This window comes from Hippopotamus amphibius, chromosome 7, assembly GCF_030028045.1.
Source record: "Hippopotamus amphibius kiboko isolate mHipAmp2 chromosome 7, mHipAmp2.hap2, whole genome shotgun sequence".
NCBI classification, from domain to species: domain Eukaryota; kingdom Metazoa; phylum Chordata; class Mammalia; order Artiodactyla; family Hippopotamidae; genus Hippopotamus; species Hippopotamus amphibius.
The window spans coordinates 123,002,670-123,014,774 of record NC_080192.1 but is presented as its reverse complement, the minus strand read 5'-3'; the positions used below and the strand labels follow the sequence as shown (position 1 = coordinate 123,014,774).

At 39.2% G+C, this 12,105-nt stretch overlaps 1 protein-coding gene across 1 annotated transcript in view; it reads left to right on the top strand.

Annotated features, from left to right (window-relative positions):
- TTC27 (tetratricopeptide repeat domain 27) overlaps positions 1–12,105 on the top strand; it is a 149,297-nt gene that overhangs the window by 63,927 nt on the left and 73,265 nt on the right. The window contains exon 10 of the mRNA XM_057742615.1: positions 871–984. Coding sequence (XP_057598598.1) covers positions 871–984 — 114 coding nt within the window. The remainder of the gene's footprint in view (positions 1–870; positions 985–12,105) is intronic.

The following is a 12,105-nucleotide window of genomic DNA, read 5'->3' as shown; positions in this document are numbered from 1 at the left end:
TTGTTGTGAATGATCACTCAGGGACAGTATTGGTTTCCATGTCATCAGCAAAGAGCTTAAGTTGTGTTCTTTATACCAAGCATTGTATAAAAATACATTTTGTATCATAATACATTTTGCCCCTGTTTTCACGCACCCAGAACTTTCACTTTTCCCCACTACATTCGTGGTCATATTCAGGGGTTTCTACTGCACGCTCTGGGCTGATGGTGGTCACAGCTTTCTCTCAGGCTAGGATTCAGTATGTGCATATTCAAGGTTTTCTTATGAACCAGTCTTTCTTAAGATGCCCCCTCTAGGATAGCATTTTAATTAAAATTAGAGACCCCCCTACCCTAACCAAGACTAGATCAAACATTTTAGAATGGTTTTCTTAAAGTTTGATTTGCATTTGCATCGTGGATAAGGATATTTTTTAAGTGAAAGGTACCAGATTTCTAATCATTTGTTTTCATTTGTGAGTTCGGATGATTTTTAAAAATTTATTTCAGATTTGAGAAAGATGGCATTTATTTTACGTAGTTTATTTTCTCACATTTTTTAATAACTCATGAGATTAAAAACATTTATTAATTTATGGTGTGATATATTCCACTTATCGTTTGATTATCTGGAAATATTCTGATTCATTCCTTAAAGATTTTATTCAGTAGAACAGGACAACTGTCTTAAGTAATGATCCTGCTCAAATGAACCCATTCTTCATAAAAAATATTTGAAAGCGCATGTCGTCTTTTATTATTTTTCACTGGGATGACTTTCAAATCTGCACTCAGCTGTATCCTGACATATTCATTTTGTTAATGTTTAGAGTGGGATTATCCAGTTTATCCATTTCTTCTGTGGTCTTTTTTTTTTCCTTCCTATTAGTGTTTGCTTTCACAACCCAAGTTCTGGGCCATCCAGACATCAGCTTTGATCCTTCGGACAAAACTTGAGAGAGGAAGCACACGCCGAGTGGAGCGGGCAGTGCGGCAGACACAGGCAAGAGTTAACGCGGCGGTTTTGTTATTCTTCCAGCTCTTTATTGTTCTCAGTAACCATGCTTGTTTGTTATGAATATTAAACAATGCGATGGCTTTCATTTTACTCAAACACATTTCATTATTTAAGAATGTTGTTGTAGAGTTTGCTTGGCTCCAGAGCCCAACTCTGTTACTTAGCTCTGTGACTGTAGTGTTTAACCTTTCAAAAGGAAAGCTGTTCCTCTACTCAACACTTCTGACACCAGGTGTGTGGGTCTTTCACACCAAGCATTTCTTCATTTCCCTTTGGGCATCCACTGGGCATCCTACAATTTAACTCAGTTCTGACCCTACCTGGAATTAGTGCAGACCCCATAGGTTAAGGGCTCAGTCCTGTAAGACTGCCTCCCACTTCAGATTCCAATCTCAAGTCTGGTACTTCTGACCAGCCGGCTATAAATCAGGGGTTCTCACGACCTCTGCCTCCCCTCAGGTTTGATAATTTGCTAGAATGGCTCACAGAACTCAGGAAAACACTTAATTACTACTACTGGTTTATTATAAGGGATATTATAAAGGATACAAATGAACGGCCAGATGAAGGGGTATATGGGGCAAGGTCTGGAGGGTCCTGAACAAAAGAGCTTCTGTCTTTGTGGAGTTTGGGGTACACCCGCCTCCCAGAACGTGGGTGCGTTTACCAACCTGGATGCTTTCTGAACCTGTTTGTTTTTAGGGTTTTTATAGAGCATCTATTATGTGGGCACAATTGATTAAATCATTGGTGATTACTTCAATCCCCAGCCCTTTTTCCCTCCCCGGACTTTGGAGTGGGGCTGGAAGTTTCAACCCCCCAGTCACATGGTTGGTTCCTCTGACAACCAGCCCCAATCCTCTTAGAGTCACCTTATTACCATAAACTCAGGTAGGATGAAAAGGGCTTATTATGGGTAACAAAAGACACTCTTCTAACCCCTACCTCTCAAGAAGTTATAAGAGTTTTAGAAGCTCTGTGCAGGGAACCAGAGCTTATATATTTCTTATTATATCACAAACTTTCTCTGTTTCATTTTCATTACCTATAAAAGGGGGTAATAATAATTGTACTGATAGGTTTATGGTGAGTGTTAAAAGAGATAATATAAGACGCGTTTCACAGGCGTAGATTGTATAAGGAAATAAAATTCATCCTAATGCAAAAATATTCACTAACAAACTGGAATTAATAGCCTCTATTCCAAAGTGTTTTTTTTTTTAACGAATGGAGAATATTTTATTGATTTCTATGTCTAAAAATATTTCTGATGGACACTTCACTAAGCTTAGAGCACTTTATTGATGCTGCTGGAAATACAAAGATTATTCCCTAGATTCTGTATCTTTCCTAACTTTTCAATGTGAAACCTGCATAATTCTCTGAATTGTGCAGAAGATGCTTTTAGATATCAAATAACCAGAATATGCTTTGCCTGGGGAAAATGGATTTGAGGAAAGAGCCAGATCACCATGCTCTGGCCCTTTGCCACTGTCTTGGCCTTACTATATCCAGGCTCTCTTCATCTTGCCATCCACGTGCTGCGTTATGAAGAGAGTGGTATGCCTCTCTACCTATACAACAGAATGAGGGAGTTGTTATATCTGCCGCTGCAGGAAAAAATCAGAGAAAATCTCTTCACTCCCCAACCCAGAAAATTTGGAAATTAGTCAGATCATGGAACAAGATGAATTAGACAAAATTTGTCTCATTTTCTGTCACTTGTTGAGCCATTTACCTCATAATCTGAACTTTTGCCAATTCCTCTGATGCAAAGTTTGATACTACTATTTGTTGAAGTTACCGCATCCCTGAAGAGTATTAGGAAAATAATTTTAAAAATACATGTATACATAAAACAGTCTTCTAAAAAATTCTGTTTTAGTTTCTGTGGAAATCTGTTCCCTTCCTCAGCTGTACAAAGTGGTAAAATGATAAACTGTTAAAGTGGAAAGAAAAATAAACTACAAGGAGCTCTTAGGGAAAAGCTCACTCTTGCCACATTATAAGTTGAAGAAATGCAGGTTTGATGAGGTCAGGTGACATGGCTAGTTAATGACAGAGTCTGGACTTTAACTTACACAGTGACAGGCAGTTACATTGAAGGATGCAATGGCATGTCCTAAAGATGGCAGAATTGGAAGGGATTTCTGAGTGAGACGTGCCAAACTTAGAAAGAGACCGTTGTGTCACACCTAAAGGTAAATAAATCAATGTTATAAAATCCGCAGAGGAAGAAGGAACTCCAAGTTGAAGACTGTCCATTAAAAACACTGTATCTCATGGAAGTTATTCTAGGCTGAAGTTCTTTAATTATTGTACGTTTCGGACTGTGACGATGGTGGTGGTGATGCACAAGGTAGTGTTTATGGAAACACTGGTTATTTTAGAATTCAGAAGCAGCTTGCATTAAAATGAGATTCTATTCTCCAGTATTTATTTATACCCTGCTTTTTACCAGTGGGGTACAAAATACTTACCTATCATCATTCGGCTTTTCTCTACCCCACCATGCCATGTCTGATCCAAGTCCAAATAATCAACATTTTCTTTATCATAAGACCACATCTTTCTTTTCTTTCCTTTAGTATGGTAAAAGCAATGTATTATACATACAATCCAAATATGAAGCAAATTAATTGAAACCACATACATTCAAAGGAACCATCTTACGTCTAAGCCAAAAAAACTTGTGCAAACCAAATGTCATCATTGTCTAATAATATTCATGTTAGTGTTAGATAGACTCAGTTCAGTCATTGAAGGTTAATGTTAGGTTACTTTATGTTCATGAGTAAATAATTTTGCTGATGAATTTTAATAACCCAGTTATCTTTTAAACCAGTTAATTTAAGCTGTGCAGGTCTGTTGCTGTCCAGGCAAGTTGTGCCTCTGAAGATGTTTATGCAGCAAGAGTCTTTTCCTTCACCCTTCAATTTCTGGGAGGACATTGCGTTGAATTGAGATTGTAGTGGTTTTCTGTCACTGGAGACAGTTCATACTACAATTCTACTTTCTTAATTGTGGAAGCTAATTGAGATTTCACAACTTTTAAATGAGTATTTTTATAACATCTGTTCTTATTTTAGCATTTACTAAATTATATTTTATTTGGAAACCTTTCCATCTTCACAGCTAGAATGTGACCTTCTTGAGGGGTCGGTTCTGTGTTTTACTCACTTTTGCATACTCTAAATAGGCACTTGGTGGATGTTTGCTGAATGCTGAATGTTGTATTTATTTACCCTTTTTACCAGTGGAGTATAAAGTACTTACCTATTTATCATCATTCAGCTTCTCTCCCACCCCAGTATATGTCTGATCCCCCCCCCCCAAAAATCAATTTTGAATTACCTACTTATTAGCAGGAATAATTGAAAGTTAGCTAAATTAAAGATTATATTTGGTTGGCCAAAAAGTTTGGGTTTTCCTGTATCATCTTATGGGAAAACCCAAATGAACTTTTTGGCCAACCCAGTATTTTCATCTGGCCCTTTAGCAACCTGAGAGCTGTAGAGACCAGCCTTTCTAATATCATTCCAGTCCAAACCTTCAGCCCAGTGCTGAAGCTAACAGGAACAGAGCAGTCTCTGTGATCACAATGAGAGTAACGTGGAGGTCTCAGAGGGTAGCAATTCACAGTTTGGTTGGCTGTATTTTTTTTAAGGGGAAATAGGTAAAGGAATGTCAGTTTTTTCTTACAAGGTTTCCTAAAAAGTGATGAACTACATGCATAAATCACTGTGCTTTGAGGTCATCAGAAGAAGTGATAAGAAACCGGAGTCCAATGAACTACTTAATTAACTGGAAATATGTTCACTCAGTATTTCTCTGCATACCAAAAAGCAAAGCTTTTCCTCTGTCTTACAAGCTGGTCATTTGTTCTGCATTGCAGAATATGCATGTGCTCTATTACATTTTCACATAGCTTCTTCATGAAAGTACATCCACATGCATTATACTCTGCAGGCTTGGTATTGACCTTGATGTGAGGCTTTTTGTGTGAGTGGAATATATGGCTGCCATTATGGAGCCACTAAAGGAGGACGGGAGGTGGAGAGGAGCACATGATCTAGTAATTCAAGCTAACCTTGGCCATATTTGGCTTACCCATTGAGCGGGTATGGCTTTAAAATTTGAGAAGTTGCATTTGATTTTTATACTTACTTTAAATATCCTTTTCTTAAGGTTAAGGTGTTCGTAATGGACAGATTGAAGTTTAGAGCTTTTCAAGAATCTTTAGACTTCTACTTCAGTGCAATTCAAGAACAAGTCTCAATAGGAAACTTGTAAGGGACAGAAATCCAATTCAGACAGGCTGTAAAAAGGGAGATTGGTTGGCTCTTACAACTAGGAAATCTAGGGGTATTCCGATCCCATAGATAGCCAGATTCAGGGCTCAAACAGATCATCAAGTCTTTCTCTCTTTACTCATCTCTGCTTTTCTCTGCCTGCTTCAGTATCAGAATGTCTGTTGTCAGAAAAGCACCAAATTTCGTTGTCCATAGCCCTCACAATCCAAGAGGAAGAGAGATCACGTACCGTGGCCAAGACTAAGCCCCCTGACCTCTTGTGCTTCACTCTCCTTATCTGGAGAATGGAGAGGGCAGTAAGGCCCACCTCATTCAGGTACTGAGGGGTTAAATGACTTAATGTTTGTGAAACGCTTCAAACAGTGCCTGGCGCATAGTAAACCCTCAGTAAATGTCGACTGTTACTGTTATCCTCACTTTAAAGGAGGGGAAGTCTAGGCACAAGAAAATAAAGCTGCCCAATCCTTCATAACTCACTAAAAGCAATCATTACTACCTAGAAAATCTAAAAACATTGGGATAATTACAATGCTTCGTGTTTAGTGTGCTGAATCCTGCCACTGAGCTTTTCGGATATCTGAGATGTGAAATCACGTCTTCCGTCCTAGCTCTGTACTTCACGTGCGTTAATAACCACATGTGCGTTTGAAAGTTATGGAAAAGTATACTAGAACTTGCTCCTGTGACTGTAGATGTGCTTTTGTTTTCTGTAATCATTATAGTTAGTACTGTTTATTCAGAGCTGTGTATAGTTACTACCGTTTACTGGACGCTCGTATGCCAGGTGCTGTAGAATCCTAGGAAGTAGGCACTATTTATATTTTTACTGATGAAGACACTGAAGCAGAAGAAATACGAGGGTGAGTCAAAAATTATCCACATTCCAGTTACATTAAAACTTCTGTTGGCTGCACTGTCTTATTAGCACTTTCCGTTCAAGGCTACTGTCTCCCCAATCACTGCTGTGCCGGTGTGAAGGTGTTACATCAGTTCATTTGTAACTGCGGTGGGAGCAAAAATGGATGCTCCACGTGTGATGTGCACAAAAGAAGAGCAGCGTGCAGTGATTTGTTTTTCCTGGTCTGAGGGTGTACCTGGTGCCGTTACTTATTGAAGACTTTGTACACAGTATGGAGAAAGTGTTTTGTCACGAAGAAGCATATATGAATGGATAGAGAAGTTCAAGGAAGGTTGCACAAGCGTTACCCATCAAGAAGGAGCCCTATGAAGACGAAGATTCACTTCTGAGGAAGAAGTGAAGACAGCGGTGCATTCGTTTCTCGCAGCTCAGCCTAAAACATGTTTTAATGAGAGAATACAAAAGCTTGTTGACAGATGGACAAAGCGTATTGAAAAGCAAGGAGGTTATGTCGAAAAATGATGTATTTGTCTTTTCTAAAAGTTAATTAAAATAAATTCTACAGCCAGAGTGAGGATAATTTTTGACTCACTCTTATTTAAGTGACTTACCCCCCCAAAGGTCTAATAAAATTCAGACCAGGTCTGCCTTGGATTTCGAAGTCCATACTTTGATTCACCATGCTGTGTTCTTCTCAGGAAGCTCTGAGAAAGAAGATATCAGTGTAAGACTTGGCATCATCTGGAGGAAAGGGGTTGAACCAGTACAGGCAGGAAGACGTGAATAGAGGCTTTTGTGAGGAAGCCTTGGTTGCAGAGCTCAGCGTCTCAAGGCCTACAATTTAGGTGAAAGGAGGGGGAAATGAAGTGCACACAATATCAGGATGCCGTCCTGTGTGGGAAAAGAACATGCACGTGGGTGAGTGAAATTGGCTTCTGCTAAGGCCAAGAAAGAGGGCTGCCTGGATGGAGGCTGATAGGCTGAACCAGGATGTGAGTTTCATGATAATAGATTAGTAAAAAATAGGCAACAATGAGTTCATAGATAAGTGAGGTAAAAGAAGGGAGAAGCAATAAACAACATAAAGTAAATTATTGTTAATAGTAAGAAAATATTTTAAAAACCTAGAAAGTAGTTACAGAACATAAAAACTCGGTAATAACAGAGGATACATCCTGCTATTATAAAGTACACCCATGGAAAGCAAGCCTCTAAAGGCTCTCAATGCTGACTTGAGGCAGCTCCATTCAGGACACACTGAAGGTCTTTGACAGAGTCAGATTGTGTTGATTGAACTGACACATTAGTTTTTCCTGGGATGGTACCCTGTACACATCTTGAGAGCCTCATGTGACATTTCTCAAACTTGCCTGAATATATGAGCCACTTCAAGGGTGCTTGTTAAAATATAGCTCTCAGCCCAGCCCGTAGAAATTCAGGGTCCGGCGAGGGTGGTGATTATGGGTGCTTTTGGAAGAGACTGCCCCTGGCAGAGGCAGACTGTTAATCTTTAGTAGCTCCAGATGTTTTTCTGTCTGACACCCAAGTACAAACAGAACAGAGACTAAAAGGGCATTTACCAAGGTCTGGAGGCCAGCATTGTGATTTAACAGGGGACTGGGTGCCAGAAGGAACCTTAGAGGTGAGTGTTACTGAGGGCTGCAGACTGGGACCAAGTGGAATTGAGCTTGCTGAGGAACAGGTGCTCTGCATCTGACTGAGACTGCTCAGGAAAGTAGCTGTAATTATTATTAGACTTAACTACGTTAACTTTTTTAGAAAGGATAATACTAGGAATTTAAAACATTCACTTAAGTTTTAATAATAAATATTCTTTGCAGTCTTGTAATACTTGCAGACTGCAAACAGACTGACTTTTCTCATTTCCTAATCTTTTAAGACAAGATAATAAAGGAGAACTTCTAAGTATTGCCTTAAACACTAAGCAAGGTCCCTGGAGAAGTTTTGGGAGAAAGTTGGAGGTGGGTGGGGCCCGGGGAAGGCATGAGAGATTGTGCATCTCCCAGTTATCAGGCAGCAGTTCTCAGAGGGTGATTGTGGAGCCCTGAGAGTCCCCAGACCTTTCAGAGTGTCCACAGGTCACAACTGTCTTCACAGCGATAGTGAGATACTGTTTATCTTGTCACTGTGTTGATACTGAATCAGCAGAAGCATTGGGGGAGGGGTGGTGTCATACTATTGACCCCTTAACCGAAATCAAAATCGGGACACCACACTGTGCTGGTAGTCATCCTGTGCTTCTCCGCCACGTGTTTGTAGCTTTAAAAAAAAAAAGAGAGAGTTTTATGAATTCCTTTGATAAAGCAGTAAATATTATTTTATTGTCTTTACCCTTCACAGCGTACTGTTTAATATTCTATGTGATGAGCTGGGAAGTACTTGAGAAACACTTGTGCTGCATGCTGAAGTATAGTGATTGTCTCAAGAAAAGCTGAGTGAGCTACTTTTCCCATGGAACACTGTTTTTACTTACAGGAACTACTGACAGACTAAGGGTATTCATACTTGGGTATCTGGTGGAAATTTTCTCAAAAATGGATGAAGTGAGCTCATCATTTCTAGGAAAATAATTGAAAGTATTTCTTACCGGTGATAAAATGTTGAGCTTTTAAGAAAAAAAAAGACTTTTGGAAATCTTATATCTGCAGTGATGAACTTGACAGCTTCCCAGGATTTCAAGTACTGGGTTGAGAGTTTTCTTGTGAGATTATTGTGCATATAATTTTTAATATTGCATGAAATATGTCAACATTTGTAAAATCTGCACATTTTCCAAATGACTAATGCGTGATGTGAAAAATCAAGCATGGTTAAAAGATCCATTCAAAGTTGAAGTCACATCAGTGAGTAGTTTTTTGTTCTTTGGTTTTTTTTTTTTTAGACCAGTAGAGTTTACTGTAACAGAGTATTTGATGTAACAGGGAAACATTCACTGTTAGGATTTCAGATTCCACCTTGTGACTCGGAGATGCTACCACATGCTGAATTTGGATGTAGTATCAAAGAATAACATGCACAATTAACTGAAAAAGTTAACATGCTTCTCCCTTTTGCAACTCCCTATCTTATGAGGCTAAATTTTCTTCATAAACTTCAACCAAAACATCATATTGCAACAGATTGACTACAGAAGCAGTATGAGAATCCAACTGTCATCTATTAAGCCAGACATTAAAGAGAGTTGCAAAGATGTAAGACATACCCAGTTTTTTTTTCTTTTTTTTGACCATGCCACTCAGCTTGCAGAATCTTAGTTCCCCAACCAGGGATCGAACCCTGGCCCCCAGGCAGTGGAAGCTCCAAGTCCTAACCCTGGACCGCCAGGGAATTCCCAAGACATTGCCAATCTTTTCAAGACTTTTTTTTTTTGGAGAAAATATAGTTACTTTTCATAAAACATATTATTTATGTTAATGTAATAGATTCATTATTTTATTTTAGAATGGATTAATATTTAAATTTTATTCAGTTTTAATTTGTAATATGATAAATATTAATAGAAGATAGCCCACATAAACAAAAGCTCTTTGGAGTCCCTCAGTAATTTATAAGAGTTGAAAGAGGTCCTGAAACAAAAAGGTTTAAGAACTGCCAAGGTGTGACTGAGGGAAATGCTCCAAGACGCCTGTCTGGGCTTCCTTGAAGGCTTCCCCTTTATGTTCATCTCTTCAGTCTGGATTCATAAAAAAGACATCTAGGCTCTCCCAGCCCCCATTAGTAGACCCAGTTCCTACCATACAACACACGAAGGTCTTTGGGACAGGAAGTGGTGAGTGAAGATCTTCTTGGCCAGGCCACACCCTGACTCCCATATTGTGGATGGGATTAGGTGGGGAAAAAACCCAGTTAATTAGAGCTCTCAGTATTTTTCCAGTGAGAAGAAAAATAATCACAGATCTGATAATTTCCACTTAGGAGGTAGGGTTTTAATGAAGCTGTCAACTGAGTGTTTGGAATCAGGCTCATCTATTTCATAGCTCTGAACTTAGGGCAAAGCCATTTTTTTAATCTCTAGGAGCTTCAGTTCCCTACACACAAGGTAAAACTGGGTTAACAATAGGTTTAATGGTATCGTTGATACTTAGTAGTTGTGTTAATAGGTTTTGATTCTCATTCCCCTTGTTCCTATTGGAAATTTTCTTGGGTTTAGGAGTTCGAGGTGGAAGTTAGCTTGACGGCTCTGTTTGTGAATCACAGCTGAATGACTGCAGACTCCTGTCAGAGAGAGCTGTTAAGCCCAGCTGTTGGATATATTTGATTAAGTACATATTTTTATAAATTCCACCCTGCTGCACACACACGTGCCCATGTGCACACACACACAGGCTGCACAAAAAAGCAAGGTGATTTGGCATATGATCAATCATACCTTTAGACTGTCAGCTAATTTCTACTTGGCTCTTCAGAAAACTGATAAACACTTTGATATCACACAAGCAAGAAAGAATAGCCTTCAGTGAAAGTCTTGGTCCTTAGGGACTAGCTCTGTTCTTTTGAAGATATGTGTGCCGTACTTGTAGATATGAGCACGTAAATAAGGTCTAAATCATACCAGACCTTCTTCAGAATTGTCCTTCTATACTAAATCATTCTCCATGTGCTAATTTTAAAATGCAGTCTTGACCTTCGCTAGTATTTTGGAGGGGAAGTTCTTTCTCTACTGAAAACAGAGAATTGAATAGAGAGGGTCCATCATTGTTTTCTGAGGTTTTGTTCTTTTATTCCCCATTCCTTAGAGGTATCTCCTGACCTCCGGTACTCTGGCTCCTGGAAGCCTCGAGAGTTGTTGTCTGGGGTTATAGAATCCGTGTGCACAAGCATGTTGTCTCAGAGGAAACTCAAAGTATAATTGCTTTGAGGTGGAGTTTGGGAAGAAAGAGACATTAAAAGGGAGTCTTAAAACTTGAAAACAGTTTCATATCACAGTAGTTTATACATCATGAAGTCACCTTTGGTGTGTCTCAGCAGTTATCATACCTGGATTTCCTGTGACTTGGCTCTCCCTCCACCTCTTGAGTGAGCCCTAGACTATTCCTTACTCTTTACCCATCACCTCTCCTGTTCATCCACACGTCTTCTGGCACCCTCCTAGAGTACACTCTGCTTGCTTTCAGCTTGTAATGATTTGTCTAGGGTGTATTTGCTTCCCTTGCTCTCTCTCCATTTTTGATGTTACCATCTTTCCTTAAAGACCAATTTCTCATACCAGTTTTATGACCAAGTGCTCATGACTTTCAGGTGTGAAATACATGAAATTTAGAAACTGGAGACAGAAAATGGCAAGTGAAAGGGTACGACACTGCTTTAAAGGTCACTTACCTCAATTTCTGGGAGTGTGTGAAAGCTTGCAAAGTGCCTGTTTGTCTCTGAGCTCACTGTTCCTGTCCACGTTCATATACACACGTATACACAGTAGAAATTCAGGCTTCCCGTTCATTCAGTCCCATTCTCCTAGGACTTAACATCCTGCCCTTGTCTTCCACACTACTTGGGTACAGTTTGCCCCTGAGAAACGAACCTGATGCTTGTGTTTGGCTAATGGTACCTGAAACTAACAACCTCCTTAAATGCTTGAAATTAAACAAGATACGATAAAGGCGTATACTCAGAGAATGTTTGAAGTGCAGAAGATCATTTAGAAAATCATTTCGTAGATGAGTGCCTTTGTGTTTAAATGACTTGCTTGCTGAAGGTAGACATAGAACAGAATGCAGGCCCCTTCACTTATCAGCACTCTTTTTCCTGTAAAGACCTCCAGTTCATTTGACTATAATGGAATTATTTCAGAATGAGTCACTGGAAATATTCCTGCTCTGAAAAACCTAAAGATGAACTGTAAATAAGTTCCTGTATTTGTAATGAGTTAGCAAATAAGAAAGTACTTTGAATTCAGTAGAGGAAATAGACAAATTA